Source organism: Bos indicus x Bos taurus, chromosome 15 (assembly GCF_003369695.1).
Source record: "Bos indicus x Bos taurus breed Angus x Brahman F1 hybrid chromosome 15, Bos_hybrid_MaternalHap_v2.0, whole genome shotgun sequence".
Taxonomy (NCBI): Eukaryota; Metazoa; Chordata; class Mammalia; order Artiodactyla; family Bovidae; genus Bos; species Bos indicus x Bos taurus.
Genome location: NC_040090.1, coordinates 28,715,333 through 28,741,583, shown reverse-complemented (window position 1 = coordinate 28,741,583; position 26,251 = coordinate 28,715,333). Strand labels below are relative to the sequence as shown.

Below are 26,251 nucleotides of genomic sequence, written 5' to 3'. Positions count from 1 at the left end.
TTCTAATGAGGTGGATGAACCTAGATCCTATTACACATAGTGAAATAAATCAGAAAAACAGATATCCTATATTAATGTGTATATATATAGAAAGATGATACTGATGAACCTATTTGCGGGAGAGCAGTGGAGACACAGACATAGAAAATAGACTTGTGGACACAGTGGGGGAAAGAGAAGGAGGGATGAATTGAAAGAGTAACGTCGAAACACTACCATACGTAAAATAAATAGTGGGAATTTGCTGTATGACACAGGGAGCTCAAACCCAGCGCTCAGTGATAAACTAGAGAGGGGTGGGTTGGTGTGGGAGGTGGGAGGGAGGTTCAAGAGGGAGGGGACATGTGCCTACCTCTGGCTGATTCAGGTTGATGTGTGGCAGAAACTAACACAATATTGTAAAGCAATTATCCTCCACATAAAAATTTAAAAAAGAATTTTTAAAAAAGTAGGGAAATAATTGAAAGTAAATAATTGATGTATTGTAGTTCATGTCTATTGATAATATTAAAGTCCCTTAATTTTTTCCCTTTTCAGAGAATGTTTCAACTATCTGAATGGAAAACAAACTTCTTTCAGAGCATACAGTTGACCTTGTCTTTCTTAACCTTAAAGCCTCTCAGTGTCCCCACAGCTTGTACACAGTAAACTGCCTCCTCGGCATGCAGCCTCCTGTTGATCGCTCCAGCTTCGCACCCTGCCACTCTGGTGCTGTGTGTTCTAGCAGTTGCCGTAGTTACTTGACCACACTGCTATTTCACACCTCTGAGCCCTTATTTTACTGGGCAATTCCCTCTTTCAACCTGGTGAAATATTATTTGTCCTATAAAAGCCAAGCTTCATGGCCTGCATGCCCTCTTTCCCCCTGTTCCTTCATAGTTTATTAATCCCTCCTGTGCCACTTTGTAACCTTTTGAATATTGGAGTTTTCATGAAATTGTGTAATTATTTAAAGAGATGTTCAAATCCAGCAATAAGTTGGAGGTACTTTGAGGGCATTGTTTATATGTTGTTTCTTAATGATTGTGTATTGTGTGGAATAAATAAATGAATTACCATAGGAAGCCATGTTAATTAGAGACTAGAATATATGCTCCTTCCAGTGACTATAATAAATAAGCAGAGAAATTGAAAAGTGTCAGTATCACTCTCTTCATGTTAATTGGAATGTCTTCTTAGTTCACTTAAGTTTGCAATGTAATATATGAGTTCTTCTGGTTAAAAAACAAAATTATGTACAACCTAACTGAAATAACTGTAAACATTTAGGATCTTCCTAAAGCAGGTTTTCATTTCTATTAACAGAATCCAACATGGCGGAGTCTTGATTTTGGAATAATGCCAGACCGTCTGGATACATCTGTGTCTTGTTTTGTGGTGAAGATATGGGGTGGAAAGGAGGACGTCTACCAGCTGTTGATTGAATGGAAAGTCTGTTTGGACGGGCTGAAATACCTGGGTCAGCAGGTAATTTTTAGACTGTCAGTTTCAAGTAGTTGTCCTCTCCAAAGAAACCATCTAGCTTTTTTTTTGTTGAATTGTCAGATTCTATATTTCCTGTTAATAAAAAGAGACCTTTTATGACTGTTTACTTAATTACAGAAATTGGAGTCATTGAGAAGTTTAAAAAATAACTGAAAACAGTTATGAAGAACTGCTTTAAGCTGCTAGTTTAAGAGGATTTTGAGTGGGGTGGGCAGTAGGAAAGAATATGCTTTCTTATAGTACTCTGCCTCTTCTGTCATGCTGGCTATTTCCCCTAGAATCTGAAAAATAAGTTGAAAATGAACACCTCTCTTATGGCCAGTAGAGTAGGGTTTTTCCAAGAATAAGAGGAGCTACTGTTTGTTGAACACAGGGATGACAAATGCCTGGCTTACCTACTGCTACCCGTTCCCCATGACTGATGTAGCTGACTGAGCTATCTGAGCTCAGAAGTAGCTGTGCAGTCTTTTCTAACACAGTATTTCAGAATGCACCTAGCAATATGCCAGAATTGCATATGAAATGAAACCTATTTGCCAGTCCCAGACATAAGTAACTGCAATTAATGTTTTTGACAACCTTGTGAAAGCTGATATTATTGCCCAGTTTCCTGATGGGAAAATTGAGCCTCAGAGAGTTTAAGAAACTAATCAAGATCACACTGATAGGTGGAGCTGGAATTTATATGAGGCCTGGCTGACTTAAAAATTCATTCTCTTTCCGCTGTACTACACTGCTGTATACATGTAGTCCTTGGTAACTACCCATCCCACATTGGAATAAATGCCATTTCTATTTTGTGATACCTGTGGGACTACTGATAAAGGCAATGTAAAATGTTAGTTGTATCTGCAAACATCCTTCATATTTCTTAATATTTATTCAGTATATACCATCTGGTATATTTCTCTTAGACAGTTCTCTCTGTATATTTTTCAGAGTAAAAAAACAACAACAAAACAACTCTTCCTTTATTTTGCACACCATAGTTTATTTTGTGTTCTTGGGTAGAGACCAGAACAATGCATTCAATAAATATTTTCCTTTACTAAATTCTAACCTGCTGCAAATTGTTTTATTTTTATATTTTTTCTTCTGTTTTAGGACTGATCTTAAAACTCATGCGGTAATGACTTTGGCTTAGGGTCATTCTTTTAATCCCAAATGCTTGTTGCCTTTAGCCCGGCTAAAGGCACTGGGGCACATGTTCTTTCTGTCTTCCTACATGCTGTAGTTGGCTCTTTGTGCATAGACCCTGTGCACAATGACACTAAGCACTTGTTAACATTTTGCATGGGGTGGTGCTTCTTAACGTTAGAATCGCAGAGCTATAGGCTTGTGGCAAAGTCTTGTTTTGCCCAGAGAAGATGGCCTTCATCATGTTTTTCAGTTCATACATTCCTTAGTTGGTTGTCTTCTTAAAACACCCAAATGTACTTAGGTCTAACTTACCCTACTTTCAGAGAGTTAGCATTCATGTATCCTCTTACAAAGCTGGTATAGCAGAGAACAAGAGAAAGGGAAAACATTTTTCTAAGCCAATTAGACACTTAAAGTCATCTATGAAATAGATATAACAACTACTACTAAAAATCAGATATAATAGAGTTACAGATTTTTAGAGGAAAGCGAGGCTAAGCTGTATTAGGTTAATAGCCAGCATCACTTAGGTTTATTGATTGGTCATCTGCTTTCTGACAGGCATCGTTCTTAGTGTCAGTGATCCAGAGATGACTAAGATAAGGTTCTTAGGACCTGGTAAACTGATGATAGATAAATACCTGCAAAGAGAGCTACGGGAGTACGTTTAAGAGGTATTTAGACAGTCTGCATAGGGTCAGGGAATCAATGACTTTTGAATGAAATTTTTTTACAAGTTAGGGTTTTTTGAGGTAAAATTTACATACAATAAAATTTATCCTTTTAATGTATACATTTCAATGTGTTTGACAAATGTATTAAGTAAGTAACCACCACTACAATGAATAATGCTGCTGTGAATAATTAAATATAGGTCTTTGTGTTGACATAAGTTTTCATTTCTCTTGAATAAATGGAGTTTCTGGGTCTAATGGTAAGAGCTGTGTTGAAACTTGTAAGAAACTGTGAAACTTTTCCCAAAGTAACTATCATTCTGCGTCCCCATCAGCAATGTATGAAAGTTCCTTACTTTTGTAAGGACTTGTTAATGTCAGTCTTTTTAATTTTTTGCCATTCTGATGGTATCTCATCCTAATTTTGATTTCCCTAATGATGAAATGATGTTTTACATTAAGAAAATGTATATTTGTTCTCAGTCCTCCACCTTTTTCTTTTTTTGTGTGTGAAATGTTTGTTCAGATAACCATTGTTAACATTTTGATGCATATGATTTTAATCTTTTTCCTCTTGAGGTATATATATGTATAAAATATTTGGTGTTTGTAAAATTTTTGTGTTTCTGCTAATCTTGAAACTGATTTCATAGTGCTTTCTCCTTTTCTGTCATAAGATGGGACATTTCTTAAAATTGGTTTATAGTTTTCATTATAAATTTATTATAGCAGGTCCATCTTTTGGTATCGTTGTATTCAGTTGAGTAAAGATATAGGCTAACAGGAAGCATGTGATTAATTCTGCTTTAGTAACAGATACAGCAGGTATGGAAGTCAGGTAAATGTTCACAGGAATTTTCTGCTGCTGACTTTGGCCTTTGTATCTCTAGCTAGAGAAAGAAAAGATGAAATGTTCTATTCTGGTAGTCTTTTTTCTTTCCCCCACTTGAACCCTCACTTTAACTCCTCATTGCAAAAGCAATTAAAAAACATTTCAGCCACAACTCTTTCTGATCAAGTAATCAAATTTGTTTTTATAGACTTTATGCTGTTTTGAGCTATTAAAAATTCTTCTTCAATTTTGAAAGTCTTATTCCTCCATTTTTTAGATGAAGTTTAATTTGAAGTAACACTGAAGCTCAAATCAGTTGTATTTGAAACAGTAGTTGGCAGAAAATAATTAGTAGACTTTTAAGGGTTTTGGAGATTGGATATTATCTTTAGACTGTCTTTTTGAAGATAAAAAATAGTATTAATCTTTTATGTTTTTTCTACGACAGACTTAAAGCATTGACAGACTAATTGAACTGTTATTTTTTTTTTAATTTTATTTATTTTTGACTGCATTGGGTCTTGGTTGCTGTGCATGGGCTTTTTCTAGTTGCAGCGGCGATTGGGGCTCCTCTTTATTACGTTATGGTGCTCAGCTTTCTCGTTGGGGTGGCTTTTCTTATTGCAGAGCACGGACTCTAGGGTGCATGGGCTTCAGTAGTTGTGGTGCATGGGCTTACTTGCCCCATTGGCATATGGAATTTTTCCACATGAGGAATTGAACCCATGTCCTCTGCATTGCAGGTGGATTTTAATCACTGGACCACCAGGGAAGTCCTGGATTGTGTTTTCTTTGAGATTAAATAATGTATAGTATGCCTCTTAATCCCCTGTGCTTAAGGAATTTGCTTTCTGTAACAACCTCAAGAAGTGTTTGTGGAAAATGTGTGTGAATGATGGTGCCTGTGATCGCATGTGATGATTTTGTGAGAACTGTGACTAAAACAGGAAACTCTAAATTGATTGCCTTGTCCTATGATATGCAGTTTGTTTTCTGCTGGCTTGTTAGACATAGCCAATTATTTTTCAACATTGAAGTAGGTCCCGTCATTTTCTAGTCACATTAAAACTTGATTGGAATGAGATGAACTAATAATGTCTTTTCCTCCTCTCTTAGATTCATGCCCGCAACCAGAATGAAATAATTTTTGGGCTGAATGATGGCTATTATGGTGCTCCATTTGAACATAAGGTAAGAGGGTTTGCGTGATGCTGTGAGTTTTGTTAGTGCAGGTGTGCATTCACATATCAGGCAAAAGCTCTGTGTAAATAGAACCATGTTTTAAGTGTAAGTTTGTTGTTTAGTGTGGCTTCGGGTGAAAACTCATTTTGTAACTGCACCCATCTTTTCTAAATCCATATTATATTAATTTTCCTAAAAGAAAATCTCAACTGGCTGCTTTCTAACAATTCTTTAGGGGTTAAAGAAGGATAGTGGCTTTTGATTAAATGTAATACAGTTTCACTAAATGTTTCAGATATCTTTTACAGCTTTGAATAAATTTAAGAATCCTGAGGCAAGTTATATTGTAGTCAGTTTCATTATGGTCTTTGCTGTCTCTGTATCTAAAGGTGATTAGAGAAAGGAGAAGGAATTTGTTTTTACTAAGTGCCTGCTCTCTGTGGTACCATGTCAGGTGATTCATGTTTTTTATCCTATTTAATTTGGGCCACAAACCAGTGAAATGAGTTTCTACATGATTTCCTTAGTGATCATGTTGTTTCCTAATTCTTGATGATCTGAAATACTGTTGCTAGAATGCTGCATCCATTCAGTGGCTATTTATTGAGCACATGCTATACATCAGCTCCTTGCTCTAAGTGCTCAGGGTACAGTGGTGAGCAGATGGATTTCCCTGCTGTCATGGAGTGTACGGAGGAGACACACACTGTAAAGTAACCTAACAGGTGACTATATAAACGTAAATGGTGGCAAGTGCTATAAAAGCGTGTGATGATCTTACCTGCTCTAGTGGCTCAAGAATGGTCTTCGGGACTTGACTTTTAAGGTTACAATCCTGAGTATGAATGGAAGTGAACAATGTGGAGAGAGTGAGGGCTGAATAGAGAGAGCATTCTGAGTAGAGGAGGGTAGTGTTGGAAGGCCATGAAATGCTAGAGGAAGTGGTGAGTTTTAAGGAACTGAAGGAAGGTCTGGGTAATAAGGGAAAATGATACCAGATGTGGCTGGAAAGGTAGTCAGGGACCACATAACAGAACCTTTAAAAGATTTTATCCTAAGAGCTGTGAAGTGTGTTGAAGGATATTTACCATGGCAGAGGTATAATTAGATTTGTGTTTTAATAATTTCACTCTGGCTGCTATAAGGACTGATTTTAGAAGCAGCAAGAATGTATGTGGGAAGACAGTAAGAAGGATCTTACTTATAAGTGTATCAGGTAAGAGATTTGATACTTTGGAACAGGGTTATGGTAGAATAGCAGATAGATTTAGGAAAGTTTTAGGAGATAAAATCATTAGGACTTGGTTTGAATTTAGGGTAGAGGAAAAAAGATGGTATTAAGGCTACCTTTTGGGTTTCTGGCTTAGATGAAGTAACCAGATGGATAAAAGTGCCAGGCACTGAGAGAGCTGAGGAACTGGAGGAAGACCAGCTTTGCTGGAGGCAGATCATGAGTTGAGATTTGATCATACAGACTTTGAGAATACCTCAAGATAGCCCTGTGTAGGTTTTAAAGGAGACATTTGAATTATATGAATCTGGAGTTCAGAGGAGAGAAGCAAGATAGAGATATAAATAGCGAGATTTATGGCAAATAGTTACTGAAATCATGAGTTCAGATAAGATAGACCAAGGACAAGCAGTACTTAGTGAGAAAAAAGGGACTTAGTAATGGGCCTGAGGATCTCCCACTTTTAAAGGTCAAATATGGGAGAAGATGTTGTAAAAGGTGGCAGAGAAGGAATGGTGAGAGATGGATGAGGAAAAGGGAGTGAAATTTTTTGTGGAATCTCAGGCTAAAGAAAGAGAGGTTTTTGTTTTTGGTTTGATTTTGAACCAAACCAAAGACAGTGATTGATGAAATCAGAGAAGTTTAAAGAGATATTCGTTGCTAAAACAAACAAAAAGCAAAATAATAAACATCTCTGAAACAGAGATAGAAGCTCAAAGAAGTGGGCAGAAGCATTTAATATAATTGGCTGAAAGATGGGCTTCTCTGGGCAAAATGCACACTCAGATCAGATCAGATCAGTTGCTCAGTCATGTCTGACTCTTTGCAACCCCATGAATTGCAGCTCGCCAGGCCTCCCTGTCCATCACCAACTCCCGGAGTTCACTCAGACTCACGTCCATCGAGTCAGTGATGCCATCCAGCCATCTCATCCTCTGTCGTCCCCTTCTCCTCCTGCCCCCAATCCCTCCCAGCATCAGAGTCTTTTCCAATGAGTCAACTCTTCGAATGAGGTGGCCAAAGTACTGGAGTTTCAGCTTTAGCATCATTCCTTCCAAAGAAATCCCAGGGCTGATCTCCTTTAGGATGGACTGGTTGGATCTCCTTGCAGTCCAAGGGACTCTCAAGAGTCTTCTCCAACACCACAGTTCAAAGGCATCAATTCTTCGGCGCTCAGCCTTCTTCACAGTCCAACTCTCACATCCATACATGACCCCAGGAAAAACCATAGCCTTGACTAGATGAACCTTTGTTGGCAAAGTAATGTCTCTGCTTTTGAATATGCTGTCTAGGTTGGTCATAACTTTCCTTCCAAGGAGTAAGCGTCTTTTAATTTCATGGCTGCAGTCACCGTCTGTAGTGATTTTGGAGCCCAGAAAAATAAAGTCTGACACTCTTTCCACTGTTTCCCCATCTATTTCCCATGAAGTGATGGGACCGGATGCCATGATCTTCGCTTTCTGAATGTTGAGCTTTAAGCCAACTTTTTCACTCTCCTCTTTCACTCTCATCAAGAGACTCTTTAGTTCCTCTTCACTTTCTGCCATAAGGGTGGTGTCATCTGCATATCTGAGGTTATTGATATTTCTCCCGGCAATCTTGATTCCACTAAATGTGCATAAAAGCTGAGATAGGGCTCTCCGTATTACAAAAGGAGGCTGAAAAAAGATATCTTAGGGACACCACTCATCTTTAAGGATAATTTTAAAAGGGAAAATCTTAAAAGCTCATAGAGAGAAAGGAAATATTACCTATAAATTAGACTGACAGCAGACTTCTCATCAGCAACAGTAGATTCAAGAAGAAATGTATCTTCAAAGTGCTGTTAACTGTTAACGTACAATTCTGTTTCTGGTAAACATTCAGTAAAGGGTGAGGGTGAAAGACAATTTTAAGTACCTGAAGACTGAAGGTTTACTGCTTCTATCTATACTGAATGTGGTAGATAAAGAATTGATCCCAAAGGGAAGATGTGGGATATAGCAGGGTGTATAAAAGTGGTAAAACATTAGTGGATTTGGCTAACTGCTGACAAACCAAAAAGCACACAAAAACTAAGTTATACCATAAATGATAAAACAAATCACCACTGTTGTTCAAAGTGGCCCAGAGCTAGTCTAGAACTGTCACCGGTCTGTGGTAAGCCAAGTATAAAAAAGTGAAAGTAAGTGTTTTTAAACTTTTATAGCCATTTGACATTATTGTGCCTTTTTATTGTATTTTATTGAAGTATCAGCTCACAATGGGTTGAAGGAAAAGCAACTGACCCTTCTCCACAGAGAGTTTTAGGACTCTGTTTGCTCTAGACAATAATAAGGTGGGGGAGGCTCTTTGAAGAGTAAGACTCATTGATTTGTTCGGGAGGAGGCTAGAGATAGTAAACAAGTTTAAAATTTCTTATAATAGCTTGTGGTTAAGTGTGCATGGTAAAAATGTCAAGATACCTACTAAATACTAGAAACAATATAGATTTTTAATTGGCAGAGGGAAAAAAGGGAATATAAGGAGTAGCAAACTCTGTCAACTTGATAGGAGCCAGAAAAGGAAAACAAAAAAGAAAACAAATAGTAAACAGAAGCATGTGGTACAGTGACAGAAATAAGTCCAAATATACTTGTAATCACAGTCACTGAATATGGATAGAATATCTGTGGCTGAAATATTTCATAAAGGATTAAAATATTCTAAGGCAGCAAGGCTTTAAGAATGTATGTTCTATATGGAAGATGAAAGATTACTTGTGAAGCTATCACAAGGAAGCATGTTTTAAAGCAACTTTTTAAATAGTGACTAAAGTTTTTGTTGACCAGTTCTTCAGCATTCCTGGTTTTTCACATTAGCTGTAACCAGAAACACATCTGATGATTGTGTTGCTGTTAATTCTTCCTCTGTCCATGTTAAAGTATCTTAAGCCACCATGGTCTAAAGTTCAGTTCAGTTCAGTTCAGTCACTCAGTCATGTCCGACTCTTTGCGACCCCATGAACCATAGCACGCCAGGCCTCCCTGTCCATCACCAACTCCTGGAGTCCACCCAAACCCATGTCCATTGTGTCGGTGATGCCATCCAACCATCTCATCATCTGTCGTCCCCTTCTACTCCTGCCCTCAATCTTTCCCAGCATCAGGGTCTTTTCCAAATGAGTCAGCTCTCTGCATCAGGTGCCCAAGTATTGGAGTTTCAGCTTCAACATCAGTCCCTCCAGTGAACACCCAGGACTGATCTCCTTTAGGATGGACTGGTTGGATCTCCTTGCAGTCCAAGGGACTCTCAAGAATCTTCTCCAACACCACAGTTCAAAAGCATCAGTTCTTTGGCGCTCAGCTTTCTTTATAGTCCAACTCACATCCATACATGACTACTGGAAAATCCATAGCCTTGACTAGACGGACCTTTGTTGGCAAAGTAATGTCTCTGCTTTTTAATATGCTGTCTAGGTTGGTCATAACTTTCCTTCCAAGGAGCAAACGTCTTTTAATTTCATGGCTGCAGTCACCATCTGCAGTGATTTTGGAGCCCAGAAAAATAAAGTCAACCACTGTTTCCACTGTCCCATCTATTTGCCATGAAGTGATGGGACCAGATGCCATGATCTTTGTTTTCTGAATGTTGAGCTTTAAGGCAACTTTTTCACTCTCCTCTTTCACTTTCATCAAGAGGCTCTTTAGTTCTTCACTTTCTGCCATAAGGGTGGTGTCATCTGCATATCTGAGGTTATTGATATTTCTCCCTGCAATCTTGATTGCAGCTTGTGCTTCCTTCAGCCCAGCATTTCTCATGATGTACTCTGCATAGAAGTTAAATAAGCAGGGTGACAGTATACAGCCTTGACGAACTCCTTTTCCTACTTGGAACCAGTCTGTTGTTCCATGTCCAGTTCTAGCTGTTGCTTCCTGACCTGTATTCAGGTTTCTCAAGAGGCAGGTCAGGTGGTCCGGTATTCCCATCTCTTTCAGAATTTTCCACAGTTTATTGTGGTCCACACAGTCAAAGGCTTTGGCATAGTCAACAAAGCAGAAATAGATGTTTTTTTGGAACTCTCTTGCTTTTTTGATAATCCAGCGAATGTTGGCAATTTGATCTCTGGTTCCTCTGCCTTTTCTGAAACCAGCTTGAACATCTGGAAGTTCACGGTTCACATATTGCTAAAGCCTGGCTTGGAGAATTTTGAGCATCACTTTACTAGTGTGTGAGATGAGTGCAATTGTGCGGTAGTTTGAGCGTTCTTTGGCATTACCTTTCTTTGGGATTGGAATGAAAACTGACCTTTTCTGGTCCTGTGGCCACTGCTGAGTTTTCCAAATTTGCTGGCATATTGAGTGCAGCACTTTCACAGCATCATCTTTCAGGATTTGAAATAGCTCAACTGGAATTCCATTGCCTCCACTAGCTTTGTTCATAGTGATGCCTCCTAAGGCCCACCTGACTTCACATTCCAGGATGTCTGGCTCTAGATGAGTCTATGGTCTAAACTTTTCAACCGTGGTCTTAAAGTTGAAGCTTATTTGCTTGAAACTTTTGCCTCTTTGTTTATCTGCTTCTCAAAAAGGATTTACTCATTTCTGTTGAGTTGTTAGGAATCTAGTAAATGTCTCAGCTTTTTACTGTATTGGATGAGTATTCAATCTCACTTCCAGGGATGTGTTTGGAAACTATTTAATATATTTGAAAATCTTTGACTGAAATATATACTGTGGGTCTGAATCCTTCATTCAGTAACTTCTGCTGGCATTATTAGGAAGTGACACCTTGTTAAATTTGTGTAGTAAAGTTTCATTTATTTGGCATACAAATTAAACTCTTACATATTTAACAGCAATGCAGACAAAGAAAATAACTGAATAAATGATAATAAAAATCTATTTTTAGTTGTAAACTTGATTCATGATTTTTTTCTGTCAGTACGTATCAAGTACCTACTATATGCCCATTGTTAAACTCAGTACTCTGGGATGCAGAAATGTTAGGTGCAGACTCACCAACATTTATTCTTTTACCTGAGATAAAGTAGCATTTCTTCCAGAAGAGCTGCAATTTACAAATAGGTTTATTTTGAAAAATTATTTTTGATATCAGTTGTTTGGATCTTAACACAGTGAGTTATAGCAGAACCGTAAGTGATTCGAAGAGAACCTTAGGAAGAGGTTGGTGAATCAGGCTAGGTGAGTGGGAGAGATGCTCCCAGGTGGATTTTGCTACTAGGAGGGCAGTTGGAGGAGCATCAGGAATGAGAGGCTGTTGGGCCAGTTCTTGATCCAGTAAGCTGGAAACTTTTCAGATCCCTGTGCAGGAGTTTTACCTTTAATACAGACATGTGAAGTTATCATTATCTGAATTTCTTTTTGGCAACAACTTTTCTTTTTGGAAGAATGCTGACAGCTGCTTGGGTGAATGGGCACTCCTAGTGGTTAAGAATATGGGTGTTGGAGTCAGATTGATGTGAATTGAATTCCAGGCACCACTTCTGCTTACCCATGAGATTTTGGGCAAACTGAGTCATCTCTGAGTTTGTTTTTTTGCCTGTAAGTGGAGATAACAATTTCTTCCTCATCATAAATTATTTTGAATATTAAAGGTGATAATGCATATTCTGAGCCTGGCACATGAGGAAGGTTCAGTATGGACACCACTACTCAGTAGTCTCTAAACCATATGAAAAGAGGGATTGCTCTCTAATACGTACACTCGTCAGCAGTTGTGTCCCTTGAACAGTGCCTGGCATGTAGGAGGGGCTTACTTTGTTAACAAATGTAGGTGAATGCTTGCTATATTTAGAACTGTCATAGCAATAATTGAGATTAAAAATCTCAAAGAGATAGTACTTTTCTCTCTTACCCTACCTTATCCCTAGCCTCAGCTTTTGGAGTTTTATTTTTATACAACTTATATTGTCATAATAACTATTATGTTATTGATAAAGTATAAAAAGCTTTAAATTGTTAAGAATTCTTGTTCTCAGACAAAAAACTGTAGCAGCAATGTCTTCAGAGTCCAGTAGATGGCAATGCATTCTCATTTTAATGGGAAAAAATATTGAAGCAGGAGTAGAATTGAGCAAACTCCAGGAGATAGTGAAGGACAGGGAAGCCTGGCGTGCTGCATTCCATGGGATTATAAGGAATCCCACACGACTGAGTGACTGAATAACAAGTATCCAAATAAAAAGGATCAGATCTTTTTGGAGTAAAACACTCTTCTGCTGCTGCTGCTGCTAAGTCGCTTCAGTCGTGTCCGACTCTGTGCGACCCCATAGACGGCAGCCCACCCAGCTCCACCGTCCCTGGGATTCTCCAGGCAAGAACACTGAAGTGGGTTGCCATTTCCTTCTCCAGTGTGTGAAACTGAAAAGTGAAAGTGAAGTCGCTCAGTTGTGTCCAACTCATAGCGACCCCAATGGGCTGCAGCCTACCAGGCTCCTCCGTCCATGGGATTTTCTAGGCAAGAGTACTGGAGTGGCTTGCCATTGCCTTCTCCAAAACACTCTCAGGAGATTGAAATAACAGTTTGGTTATTAATTTCACAAAGGCAACCATATGAGTTGATCATCTCAAGTACATAGTCCAACTGAGATTGAAGATTTAGGGACAACAGCAAGTTTCAGAGCCTGTACAAGTGGGAATTCCTTATTTTATATTGGTCAAGGCATGATACTTTTGCTAAGTAGAAAACCTGATTTCTAAGCCCAGTTTTGTTCTGCTACTGGAGGGAATATTGAGTGAATGAGTGAAGTTGCTCAGTCGTGTCTGACTCTTTGCGACCCCATGGAATGTAGCCTAACCAGGTTCCTCCGTCCATGGGATTTTCCAGGTAAGAATACTGGAGTGGGTCGCCATTTCCTTCTCTAGGAGATCTTCCCGACCCAGGGATTGAACCCATGTCTCCCATATTGTAGGCAGACGCTTTACCGTCTGAGCCACCAGGGAAGATCCTGGAGGGAATATTAGGCTTATTTAACTCAGCGCGCTTATCTCATGGATAAAGAAACTGAGGCTTAGAGAGCCTCTTGAACTTGACATGGAGAGTAGTTTCATGCCTTAGGTGGTAACTTAGACATAGCTATAATAATATCAAATGTAATATAAAAAATCATCACATAGTTTCATTGCTACTGCTGCTACTGCTAAGTTGCTTCAGTTGTGTCCAACTCTGTGCCACCCCATGACGGCAGTCATCAGGCTCCACCACCCCTGGGATTTTCCAGGCAAGAACACTGGAGCAGGTTGCCATTTCCTTCTCCAATGCATGAAAGTGAAAAGTGAAAGTGAAGTCGCCCAGTCGTGTCCGACTCTTAGCGACCCCATGGACTGCAGCCTACCAGGCTCCTCCATCCATGGGATTTTCCAGGCAAGAGTACTGGAGTGGGGTGCCATTGCCTTCTCCGATAGTTTCATAGCTCTATAAATTATTTTAGTGTGTTCTGTAGGGAAGGCAGAGGACTACTATTAGAAGTTTTAGTAGTAGTGGCAGCTGCAGGCATCTAGCAGCTAACAGTAAGTATTTGGGGAATAAATGAATGATCAGGAAATCAGGATGAGTTTAGTGGCAGAACCAGGATCAGAACATAGATCTCTGTCTTTCTAGATATGCTCTTCATTATACCATGTCACCTGTGTAAAAGTGATGAATAGATGATTTTCTTCTTTTAAGTGCTTTTTGAGGTTTCTTCTATCCTTTTATTTGTGTGATTAAATGCTGTTAAAGATACTGTCTTGAACTTATAACAACTCAGGTGGGCAAAGTATTAGTATTTTTGTTTTCAAACTGAAGATGCTGAAACTTTGAAAAGAGATTTTTGTCTAGTTAACTTTATAGAACTGAGAAATTAAAAAGATGGCTGTTTCCTCCTGCTGGTCAAATTCATGGATGCTAACTTGTTTCCAAAGCACGTCCCACATGGTACTTAAGTGGAACATTCAGAAGTGGGGATTAAGTGTGTCAAGTACTGCCTGTATTTTAACAACAGAGAAAGGGATATGGTATAATTTCTACCCAGATCTCTCAGTACGTCATCAAGTGAAGGTTGCTGCTAAGTCTCTTCAGTCGTGTCCAACTCTGTGCGACCCCATAGACGGCAGCCCACGAGGCTCCCCCGTCCCTGGGATTCTCTAGGCAAGAACACTGGAGTGGGTTGCCATTTCCTTCTCCCAAGTGAAGGTTGGAGGATCACAAAAAATAGCTCATTCTTATACATATTTTATTCAGTTTTCCTTGAAGAGCTCTGTCCCCACCCTACCACCTCAAGCAGATTATGAAATACAAGAAACAGACCAGACAGATCCTAAGGGGCTGTTTCTAATTAATAACTACTAACTTTGTTACTAAAACCTCTAGGTATGTGAGCTCGGTTTAAGTCCAGGGTAAAATTTTGTTTCTGAATTATTTGAGCTGGTGTGGTATCCTAAAAACAGTATTACTCGGGTGAATATGGAACTTTTGAAAATTATTGTTAGTTTTTGTTTACTGAGTGCCTACTGTATGTCAGACACTATACTATCTACTTTTCATGTTTTATTTAATCTGTATAACAGTTTCATGAGGTAGTTATCATCATTCTATAGATAAAGTATCCTAGAAGAAAACGTTCAACTACTAATCCAGGATTACTTCAGTTCAGTTACTCAGTCGTGTTCGACTCTTTGCAACCCCATGGACCACAGCACGCCAGGCCTCTGTCCATCACCAACTGCTGGAGTTTACCCAAACTCATGTCCATTGAGTTGGTGATGCCATCCAACCATCTCATCCTCTGTCGTCCCCTTCTCCTCCTGCCTTCAATCTTTCCCAGCATCAGGGTCTTTTCCAATGAGTCAGTTTTTCACATCAGGTGGCCAAAGTTTGGAGTTTCAGCTTCGGCAGCAGTCCTTCCAATGAATATTCAGGACTGATCTCCTTTAGAAAGGACTGGTTGGATCTCCTTGCCGTCCGAGGGACTCTCAAGAGTCTTCTCCAACACCACAGTTCAAAAGCATCAATTCTTTGGTGCTCTTTCTTCACAGTCCAACTCTCACATCCATACATGACTACTGGAAAAACCATATCCTTGACTTAGTAAGTAGCAGAACAGTGATTGAAACCAGGTCTGATTTATTCAGAAGCCTCTTGACAACTATGCTACGTGGTATCTCTAGATTTCTTCCTACTTCACAGAGCATGTCAAAGTACCATGTCACTTTCTTTACATTTACCTAGAGATGTCTACTATGTGCATTGTTAGGATCAAATGAGGGTACATACATAAGTGCTCTGAATGGTATAAAGTATGTTATTGTACAGACTTTGGGTATTTATCGTTGTAGAGTGGGCATGCAATGCCCAAGATGCCATCAACCCACCAAAGTCCACAAAATTTCTACACGATAGTCTATTTGGCTTTCCTCTAAGTCTCTCTCCTTACCCCCACCCCCTCTTCTCTTGGATCAGATTAGCTTCTGACAGATGTTTGGAAAATCATCTCATCCTGTAATTCATATTTATAAATCCTGCTGCTGCAGTGTGGTCCCCATTCTCTCTCTTCATTGAAGCCAGAGAATAATCTGGGAAAATGCCACGTTTCCTGTTATGAATTTGGAGGATCTTGTCTCCTTAGCACAATTTTTGAGCTTTTCAGAATTTTAATACTGGAACATTCAAAGCCAAGCACAGCTCTTCATATAGATGTTTTAGGTTCTTAGAAAGTAAACAGAAACAGAGCTCCAGACTCATCCTCACTAGGGGATTCAGAGAGTTGAAACTTTGTTTAAATTTTGTAAACTCATCTTTATTATTCTTTCTTAGATTTGTAGTGAGGGCATTCTTGACTTTTTTTTTTAACTTTCCCCTCTGGGAGTCAGTTTCCATTTATTTAAATTGTTTCTCTAGAAAGCTGGGAACCCTTTCTTTGACTTTTGCACCCAATTAGCATGATATCACTGTTGCCTTCTCTTCCCTCTCACTTCTCACAATTATAGTAACTGTGTGTATGTCCTTCCTCCTGTTAGAGTGTAATCTTCTTTAGGGCTGAGGTTGTCTCTTACTCATTCTTTTAGTCCCAGGATTTAGTGTAGACTTTGCTTGGAAGATATTTTTCTTGAGTGAATGAGGTCCACTAGGATCACATGTGGAGAAGGAAATCCCAGGGATGGTGGATCCTGGTTGGCTGCCGTCTATGGGGTTGCACAGAGTCGGACACGACTGAAGTGACTTAGCAGCAGCAGCAGCAGCAGGATCACATGGATCCTGTCTCTGTTCTGTAGTACACTTTTCTCTTAAAGGATGGCTACTTCAGCAGGGTCACTGTCAACTCTCTTGTTACGGAGTTGTATTGGTGACATTTAATCCATTTCATACTTGGAGTGTGTGAATATGATTGTGATCATTTTTTGAGGGTAGTTTGAAAAACTGAAGTGTGAACCTTCAGTTCACACTTGTGAAGAAGAACCTCTTCATCCCTATTGACTTGAATTAAAAAAAAAAAAGAATTTAGTTTCAGGATCTGTATACCTTTGCTTAATAACATTATTCTTATTTTCATTGCTTCTGTTTTGAAGGAGAAGAAAACATATGCTGTCTCAAACCTCACACCGGATCTGGGGGAATCTGCATATTCAGCTCAGGTTCAGTGTCGGGGAAGCAGTCTCACTTTCCCTCCTTAGCAGCTCAGCATCTGGGCTTCATTAGAGCTCGGTGGCAGTGAGTGTCTGAGGCTTGAAGGTGCTTGACAGAGGTACATGCACATTTTTCTCAGTTTAAACCTTAGTGACACTTAAAAGTGTGTTAATATCCAAACTGACATACACACATAGGAACACAGGCTTTCTTTTGATTTTTCAGGTAGCCATTTTAGGAGGAGTTGTACAAATTGTTGTTGTTCAGTCACTCAGTCATGTCCAACTTGTTGCAACCCCATGGACTGCGGCACACCAAGCTCCCCTGTCCTTGTACAAATAAATACTAACTTTTGAAAAAGTATGCTCACTATATCTGAAAATGTGCTCAAGTAGTAGAATGAGCCACAGGTTTTTTTTTTTTTTTTCCATTGTCCATTATGATTCCTTATTCTCCCTAAGTAAATAGAAGAGGGACTATTGCAGAGCTCACTTAACAGTTTTAAGAGTAATGTATATAATCTACTAGGGCTTCCCTGGTGGTGCAATGGTAAAGAATCCACCTGCCAATGCGGAAGGCATGGCTTTGATCCCTGGGTCAGGAAACTCCCCTAGAGTGGGAAATGACAACCCATTCCAGTATTCTTGCGTGGAGAATCCCATGGACAGAGGAGCCTGGTGGACTGCAGTCCATGGGGTCACAAAGAGTCGGACACAACTGAGTGACTGAACGCACACACACGTATACCCATGTATAGTCTACTATCAGTCCCACGGGGCAGGCTTTTGCTGGGGCCTTTAAGGTATTGTCCTCAGGCTTCCACTCAGACCTTTTGTCTTCTCATCGACACATTGTGTCTGGGTGATTCAGATCTCTCCCAAGTCTACTTCTCCGGTCAGTACTTCCATATATCTAGACTTGAGTCAGATTGCTGAGTGTTTCAGAGACTCATTGTTGTTCAGTTGCTAAGTCACGTGTGACTCTTTGTGACCCCATGGACTGTAGCACACGAGGCCACCAGGCTTCCCTGTCCTTCACTGTCTCCCGGAGTTTGCTCAAATTCACATCTGTTGAGTCAGTGATGCCATCCAGCCATGTCAGAGACACTCACTCCACAGCTCCTAGACTGAGCTCAGTCTCCCCACCCTTATTGTATTCCTTGGTTCAGTGCGTGGTACTGTTGTCCATGCGTTTTCTCAAGTCAGAGCAGGGAGTCATCCTAAACGCTCCCCTCTTTTTCTGAGTTACTTTTTTAAATCACTACTTGAGATACCTGCTAAACATCTGTTTCTTTCCTGGTTCTTGACATTGGAGCCAGATTTATCTTTCTAAAATGTTCATCGTGTCCCTCTTATTCAAGTCATTTCAGAGTAATTAATGGACTTGTAAGGTCTTGCTGCTGCTAAGTCACTTCAGTCGTGTCTGACTCTGTGCGACCCCACAGACGGCAGCCCACCAGGCTCCCCCGTCCCTGGGATTCTCCAGGCAAGAACACTGGAGTGGGTTGCCATTTCCTTCTCCAATGCATGAAAGTGAAAAGTGAAAGTGAAGTCGCTCAGTTGTGTCCCGTGTCCAACTCTTCACGACCCCATGGACTGCAGCCCACCAGGCTCCTCTTACAGTGATCTAATTCTTGATTTTGAAGCACCTCACCCATAACAGTTTCTTAAAAAGCTAAAATTTATCCATTTCAGTTTTAGAGCTTAGACCTCATTTCCAGAGAATGGTTTTCTGTGACATATCCCTACGTACTCTATGTACTCTCTATCTACCCTCTATGTACTCTCATAGAACCTTGCTTTTCATTTTTCTTGTTGCTGTCCTTAGCTAGTTATATTCTGATTGCCCATTTGCTCAACTCTGTTTCTTACTAGACTGTGCACTGTGTAAGAGCAGGGACAGTGTCTATAAATGAATTATCCCTAGTGCTTAGCACGGTGGTGGGCATGTAGTAATAATTCAGTAAATATTTGTTGAATGAGTGAATGAATGTTGTAGTAGCAGATCATTTAAAACTCTGCTGGGATATACTGTTTCATTGTCATCAGTTGTATAGCGTGTTGTTCAAAATTCTCATTCATCTGTTTAAATAGTTTCTGACCACTTCTTCATAGACATCTTCTGTTTGCAAATTATTATATTTTAAATGGATCTCTTTAATTTTCTCTCCAGGTTTGCTTTTCCAACCAGTTGTATGTTTTGCTTTTTTTTTTTTTTTTGCATTTTTATTAACTATTTTATCCATTTATCGAGGTCTCAAATTTTGCAGTTAGCCTTGATTGATTTCTTTCATCCACTCAATTCATTCAGCTGCTGGACTCTTGAGTCCTTCTTTGAAATCACTCATTTTTGGCTGCTTTTCCATATCCATTGCCATGATCCAAGCTCGGCCTGGCACCTTCATAAGGCAGGATTACTGCAGTAGTTTCCTGGCGAGCCTGTGGCTCTGGTCTCTTTGTATCCACTTTGTCTCATTCACCACTGCCTGATTAATCTTATTCCTAAAGCATACTTGCATTTTTTTTTTTTTTTTTTATTCCTTTGCTTTAAAGGTTGTATGGAGTTACTTCTGGTCTGCTGGATGTGGCCAAATCTCTGACCTAATTTCCTTTTCTCCATCAACCTAAATTCAGTCAGTGGTATAGTACTTTTGGGTATATCTCTGCTTTTATCTTTACTTCTTTTCTCTGTCTGTCTCCTTTATTCTTCAGAATTTGAGTTCTCATTCCCTCTAGTACACGTGGATTTCTAAAATAGCCTCCTAGTGGGTGTTTGGGCTTTCTGCTTCCTCTCGTTTGTCGTGTGTGTCATTACCAGAGTAACCTTCCTTAAGTGCAGCTTTGATCATTGGCCTGCACTGTTGGAAACTTTGCAGGAGTCCTTTATGAAGGTTGTCTCACTTTTTAGTATGACATTCAAGGCTTTCTGCATCTGGCCCTCTCAACCTTGTCACGTAGCTGTATCTCCTACTATTTTCCCCTCTGGTGTTCCAAGTAATTTTGACATCATTGGAGCTGAACAAATTGGACCACTGTTTAATTTTCTCTGAATACAGCTTATGTTTTCCCACTGCCATGCTTCAGCTAAAGGTGTTCAGTCTGTGTGGGTCTTTCCTTCACTGCCCTTCAGCTTTCTGTACTTGTTAATCTATCCCAAGTATTGCTACTCCTGCAGCCTTTGATGTTTCTGCTTCTACTAGGTGGAATCTTTACCATATTGGAACTCCTATAGCTTTTCTTTTTAACCTTTCTTACAAGCAATTTTACTTCACTTGGAACCTTAGCTGGGTTATATACTTTATTAGGTTGTATACTTTTATAAGGATGATAGAAATTCCCTGACATCTTGTATGTATTAGATATTCAGTAAACACTGAAATGAATAGGTATATGTGTATATTGTTGTTTGCTTCATAAACAGTTATCCTGTCCACAGGATTATTTTAGTAGAACTTTTAGAGTTTTAATAAAGGATTGTCTTTGACTGTTTTAGTAGCTGACAACTCTCAAAACGTACAGTAACACATTTTAAAAGTTGACTTATTCAGTGATCTAGTACATGAATAAGCAAATTACAGTCCCCACATGTTTTTATGTGACCTGCGAGCTAAGAATGGTTTTTACATTTGTAAAGAATCTGAAGGCGAAAACAAAGGAAAGTATGCAATGGAGATGATGTGGCTTGCAAAGCCTGAAATATTTACAATCTGGCCGTCGACTGAGAAAATTTGTAGATCACTGATCTAGTAACACACCTGATCATCTGCCTGGAATTACTTTTGGTCTTTGGGTATGTGAAATTATCTGTTTCCTTGAGCAGTTTAATAGGCACTCACCCAGACTGGTGCCTATCCTGTTTGCTTCTTTGAAAAAGAATTGTTAGGCCTGGCTTCAGGAGAATTTTGAGTGACATGTAAATCTCCTTGGGGCTCTTTGGCACTTGGCAGTATCTCACACAGATAACCAGATACAAATGAGCCATTTCTTTCCATCATGATCCTTCATCAGAGGTCTGTCGGGATTGCACATCTGGTGACGTTAGATGTCATTCAGAGCAAGGCTCTTAGCATATTTCAAGAATGTTAATTGCTGTGTTGTGGCTGAAGCAGAAGGGTTTAATAATGTCCTTGAGTTGCCTTAAATGTACATGGACCCAGAATTTGAGAACTGGAAAAGGTCTTAGAGATCAAGTAAAGCATGGTCATTAAGAACACAAGCTGTGGAGCCAGACTGCATGGCTCTTCCACTTAATCCTCCCTGTGTCTCAGTTTCCTTACCTTTAAAGTGGGGATAAGAATAGTACCTGTTTCATAGGGTCTCATGAGTATTATGTATGTTTACCTTTAATGTTAATATCACAACGTTCATTTAACGTGAAAAACAACACTCCCTGGAATACTATGAATGCTCACACATGTTACTTTTGTGTTTGGCTATTATTGTTCATTGTTTATATTAGTAGTAGTCTCATCTCATTTTATTGTTAAAGAAACTAAGACCTAGAGGATTTAAATGGTTTTTTTCACTTCTATAACAGGCAGAGTGGATTAAGACCCAGAGTTCTTGCTATAATGTGTTGCTTTTAGTTATATGTGAGTGTGGATACGTTTTTAGTAGAAAAGATGTTTGGCAGCTTTTTGCATAAAATAAGAACAGCTAAGTGGAGTGTCACCAATCATTTCTCCTGAGAATCTGAAGTTTATTTCTCGTGTCTTTTTGTAGCTCATTTGTAGGATTATCTTCTGTCTCTGTCTTTTCTCTTCAGCTGCCCTCATGATATGTAGATTATTTCATAGCCAGCTCCCTCTCTTTTTAATTGGGTTGAAATTTATATAACATGAATTTATGCTTTTCTGTTTTTTTTTTTGGCCTCATTGCACAGCTTGTGGAATCTTAGTTTCCCCACCAGGGATCAAACCCAGGCCCCAGCAGTGAAAGCACCGAGTCATAACCACTGGACCACCAGGGAATTCCCTAAGCATTTTAAAGTGTGTGATTCAGTGGCATTGGGAACGTTCACGATGTTGTGGAAACACTACCTCCAACAAGTTGCATAACATTTTTATCACAGCAAAAGAAAATGCCATTAAACGTTCACTCTCCATTTGGTGTTCCCCAACCCCCAGCAACTACCAACTTGCTTTTCTGTCTATGGTTTCACTTATTCTGAGTATTGAATATAAATGGAATCATACAATACGTAACCTTTTATGTCTGGCTGCTTAGTGTTTTTGAGGTGCATCCAAATATAGCATGTGTCAGTACTTCTCTTTTTGGCTGAGTGATATCCCGTTGTATGATATACCATATTTAGTTTATCTGCTCACCCACTGATGGATGTTTGAATTGTTTCTACCTTGTGGCTGTTGTGAGTAGTGCTGCTGTGAACATTTATGTACAAGAATTTGTTTTCAGTTCTTTTGATTTTATGCCTTGGAGTGGAATCGCTGGATGATATAGTAATTCTGTACTTCACTTTTTGAGGAATTGCCAACTTTTTTCCATAGCTGCTGACCACTTTGTGTTCCCAACAGCAGTATACTAGGGTTGGCAACCATTAGGTGCGTTAATGGTTTTGTTGTTTTAGTCTTAACACTTATGTCTTTGATCCTAGTTGCAAGTTTTGTACATGGTGTTAGGAATGGGTCCAACTTTATTATTTTGCATGTGGCCATTTAGTTGTTTCAGCATCACTGTTGAAATACTGTTCTTTCTCAGTCCTGACACCTTTGTTTAAAACCAGTTGACTGTAGATAGATGAATGTATGTCTGTACCCTTGGCTCTGCCTCACTGATGTGTGTGTCTGTCATTGCGCCAGTACATACAGCATTGTTTTGATTAGTGTTGCTTTGTAGCAAACATGGAATTGGGAAATATGAATCCTTCAACTTGATATGTTGTGTTGGCTTGATTTTCATTTATCAAACCACCTTTACATACCTTGGGTAAATACCACTTGTTCCTGGTGTATAAATCTTTTTCTAAAAAATTATTTTAATTGTGAAATATACGTAATAGAAAATTCACTGTCTTAACCATTTTAAGTGTACAGTTTGGTGGCATTAAGGACATTCACCTTGTTTTACAGCTGTCACTATTGTCCCTCTCCAGAACTCTTTCTGTCTCGTGAAACTGGAACTCTCTGTCTACCCTTTAAGCAATAACTCCCCATCTCCCTCCTCCTCGAGTCTCTGGCACTCACCCTTCTACTTCCTGTTTCTATGAATCTGACTGCTCTCGGTGCCTCATACGGTGGAACCACACAATATTTATCCTTTTGTCACTAGCTTGTTTTACATAACATAATGTCTTTAAGGGTCATGCGTGTTACAGCGTGTGTCAGAATTTCTTTCCTTTTTAAGGATAACTAGTATTCCGTTATATGAATAAACCACATTTTATCTGTTAATCTGTTGATGAACACTTCGGTTACTTCCACCCCTCGACTACTGTGAATAATGCTCCTATGAACGTGGGTGTACAATTTCTCTTTCTTTGAGTTTTTGCTTTCAGTTCTTTTGGGTATATTCCCAGAAGTAGAATTGCTAGACCAGATTAGCTTTGCTAATACATTTGACTCTTGAATAACATGTGTTTGAATTGGGCAAGGCTACTTATGTGTGGGTTTTTTTTTTTTTTTTCCAATAAGTCTGAACCACAGTACTACATAATGTACAGTTGGTCAAATCCATGGATGCAGAGCAATGCATATGGAACTGTGGATACAGAGAACCGACTGTAAAGTTATATGTGGATTTTTAACCATGTAGGGGTCATTGCCCCCACCCTCTCTTTGTTCAAGGGTATTTTGTTAAGGATTCTTTTCTCTATAATGTGTGTATATATGTTATATATATTATAATATAAGGGATATTGGTCTATAATTTTCTTGTGATGTTATTATCTGGCTTAGGATCAGGGTAATACTGGTCTCATAGAATGAGTTAAGAAGTATTTCCTCCTCTTTCATTTTTTGGAAGACTTTGAGAAGGATTGGTGTTATTTTTCTCTTTAAATGATTGGTAGTTTTTGCCAAATTATGCAGTTCTGGGCTTTTCTTTGCTGGGAGTTTTATGATTACTGATTTAACTTCTTTAGTTTTGTTATAACTTTGTTAAATTAATGTTTGTTGAGTGGAGCACAGAAAACCACAAGAGAAATTGAAATAGAGACGTTTGTTACTCATAGATTCTGGAGGAATTATAGAGAAGGCTTTGAAGTGGCCACATGGGGAGGTCAAGGCAGAGTGCAGACAGAGAAATGGAGGATCTGGGACACATGTCTTTATTAGAGTCTGCGTGTAGAGTGCTTTGGGGTTCCTGGGCTTGGGCTGGGTTGTTCAGTTCAAACCAAAAGAGCAGGGTTTTGGTAAGCTCCATGGGGATTTTTATCTAAGGGGCATGTAGAGCATACAGGTCCTGGGAAGCAGGGGAGACTTTTGATCACAAGTATTAACAGGATCTACGTTTGCGTGTAACTGCAGCCTGCAGTCTAGGGCATGCACTTCCCTGAAGAGGGGCCTAGTGTTGGTGTAAGGTCCCTAACGGCTGCTTGGCCACACAAAATGGATGCCAAGGCGGTGATACTATGGAGTAGCCTAGCTAAACTCTTTGACAACTTGTAGATCGGTCCAGATTTTCTGTTTTTTCCTGAATCGCTTTTGGGAGTTTCTGTTCTTCTAGGAATTTTCATTTTATCTAGGTTCCGTGATTTGTTGGCATACAGTTGTTCATCAGTTCGGTTCAGTAGCTCAGTCATGTCCAACTCTTTGCAACCCTATGGACTGTAGCACACCAGGCTTCCCTGTCATCACCAACTCCAGGGGCTTGCTCAAACTCATGTCCATCGAGTCGGTGATGCGTTGGTGATGCCATCCAACCATCTCATCCTCTGTTGTACCCTTCTCTGCCTGTCTTCAATCTTTCCCAGCATCAGGGTCTTTTCCAGTGAGTCAGTTCTTCACGTCAGGTGGCCAAAGTATTGGAGTTTCAGCTTCAGCATCAGTCCTTCCAGTGAATATTCAGGACTGATTTCCTTTAGGATGGACTGGTTGGATCTCCTTGCAGTCCAAGAGACTCAGAAGTCTTCACCAATATCGCAGTTCAAAAGCATCGATTCTTTAGCTCTCAGGTTTCTTTACAGTCCAACACTCACATCCATATATGGCTACTGGAAAAACCATAGCTTTGACTAGATGGACCATTGTTGGCAAAGTAATGTTTGTCTACACTGATCATAGCTTTTCTTCGAAGGAGCAAGCGCCTTTTAATTTCATGGCTGCAGTCACCATCTGCAGTGATTTTGGAGCCCAGAAAAATAAAGTCAACCACTGTTTCCTTTGTTTTCCCATCTATTTGCCATAAAGGGATGGGACTGGATGCCATGATCTTAGTTTTTTGAATGTTGAGTTTTAAGCCAACCTTTACACTCTCTTCTTTCACTTTCATCAAGAGGTTCTTATAGTATTCTTCTATAATTAATATTTCCTGTCTTTGTAAGATGAATGGTAATGTTCTCACTTTCATTCCTGATTTTAGTGATTGGAGCGTTCTCTCCTCTTTTCTTGGTTGGTCTGGCTTAATGTTTGTCAGTTTTATTGGCTCTTTCAGGGAACTAAGTTAGTTTTATTGATTTTTCTCTATTGTTTTTTATTCTGTATTTCACAGAAAGGGTTAGTTGCTCAGTTGTGTCCGACTCTGTGACCCCATGGACTGTAGCCCTCCAGGCTCCTCTGTCCGTGGAATTATCCAGGCAAGAATACTGGAGTGGGCTGCCATTCTCTTCTCCAGGGGATCTTCCCGACCCGGGGGCTGAATCTGGATCTCCCGTGTTGCAGACAGGCTCTTTACCATCTGAGCCACCAGGATCTCTGCCCTAATCTTTATTATTTGCTTCCTTCTTACTTTGGGTTTAGGTTTCTTTTTATTGTTCCTTAAGGTGGAAGATTACATTACTGATTCGAACTCTCTCCTTTTTCTTCTTTTTAATGTAAATATTTACAGCTGCATTTTTCACTCTGAGCACTTTTTCACTGTATCCTATGTTTTGATATGTTGTATTTTTATGTAATGTAGCATTTAATAATTTGCCTATGATTTGTTCTTTGACCCACTGGCCATTTAA

General features: G+C 39.5%; 1 protein-coding gene across 2 annotated transcripts in view; it reads left to right on the top strand.

Moving 5' to 3' along the window:
• UVRAG (UV radiation resistance associated) overlaps positions 1-26,251 on the top strand; it is a 329,275-nt gene that overhangs the window by 59,513 nt on the left and 243,511 nt on the right. For both annotated transcript variants that reach the window (XM_027562853.1, XM_027562854.1), the window contains 2 exons: positions 1,306-1,467; positions 5,248-5,322. In XM_027562853.1, coding sequence (XP_027418654.1) covers positions 1,306-1,467; positions 5,248-5,322 — 237 coding nt within the window. The remainder of the gene's footprint in view (positions 1-1,305; positions 1,468-5,247; positions 5,323-26,251) is intronic.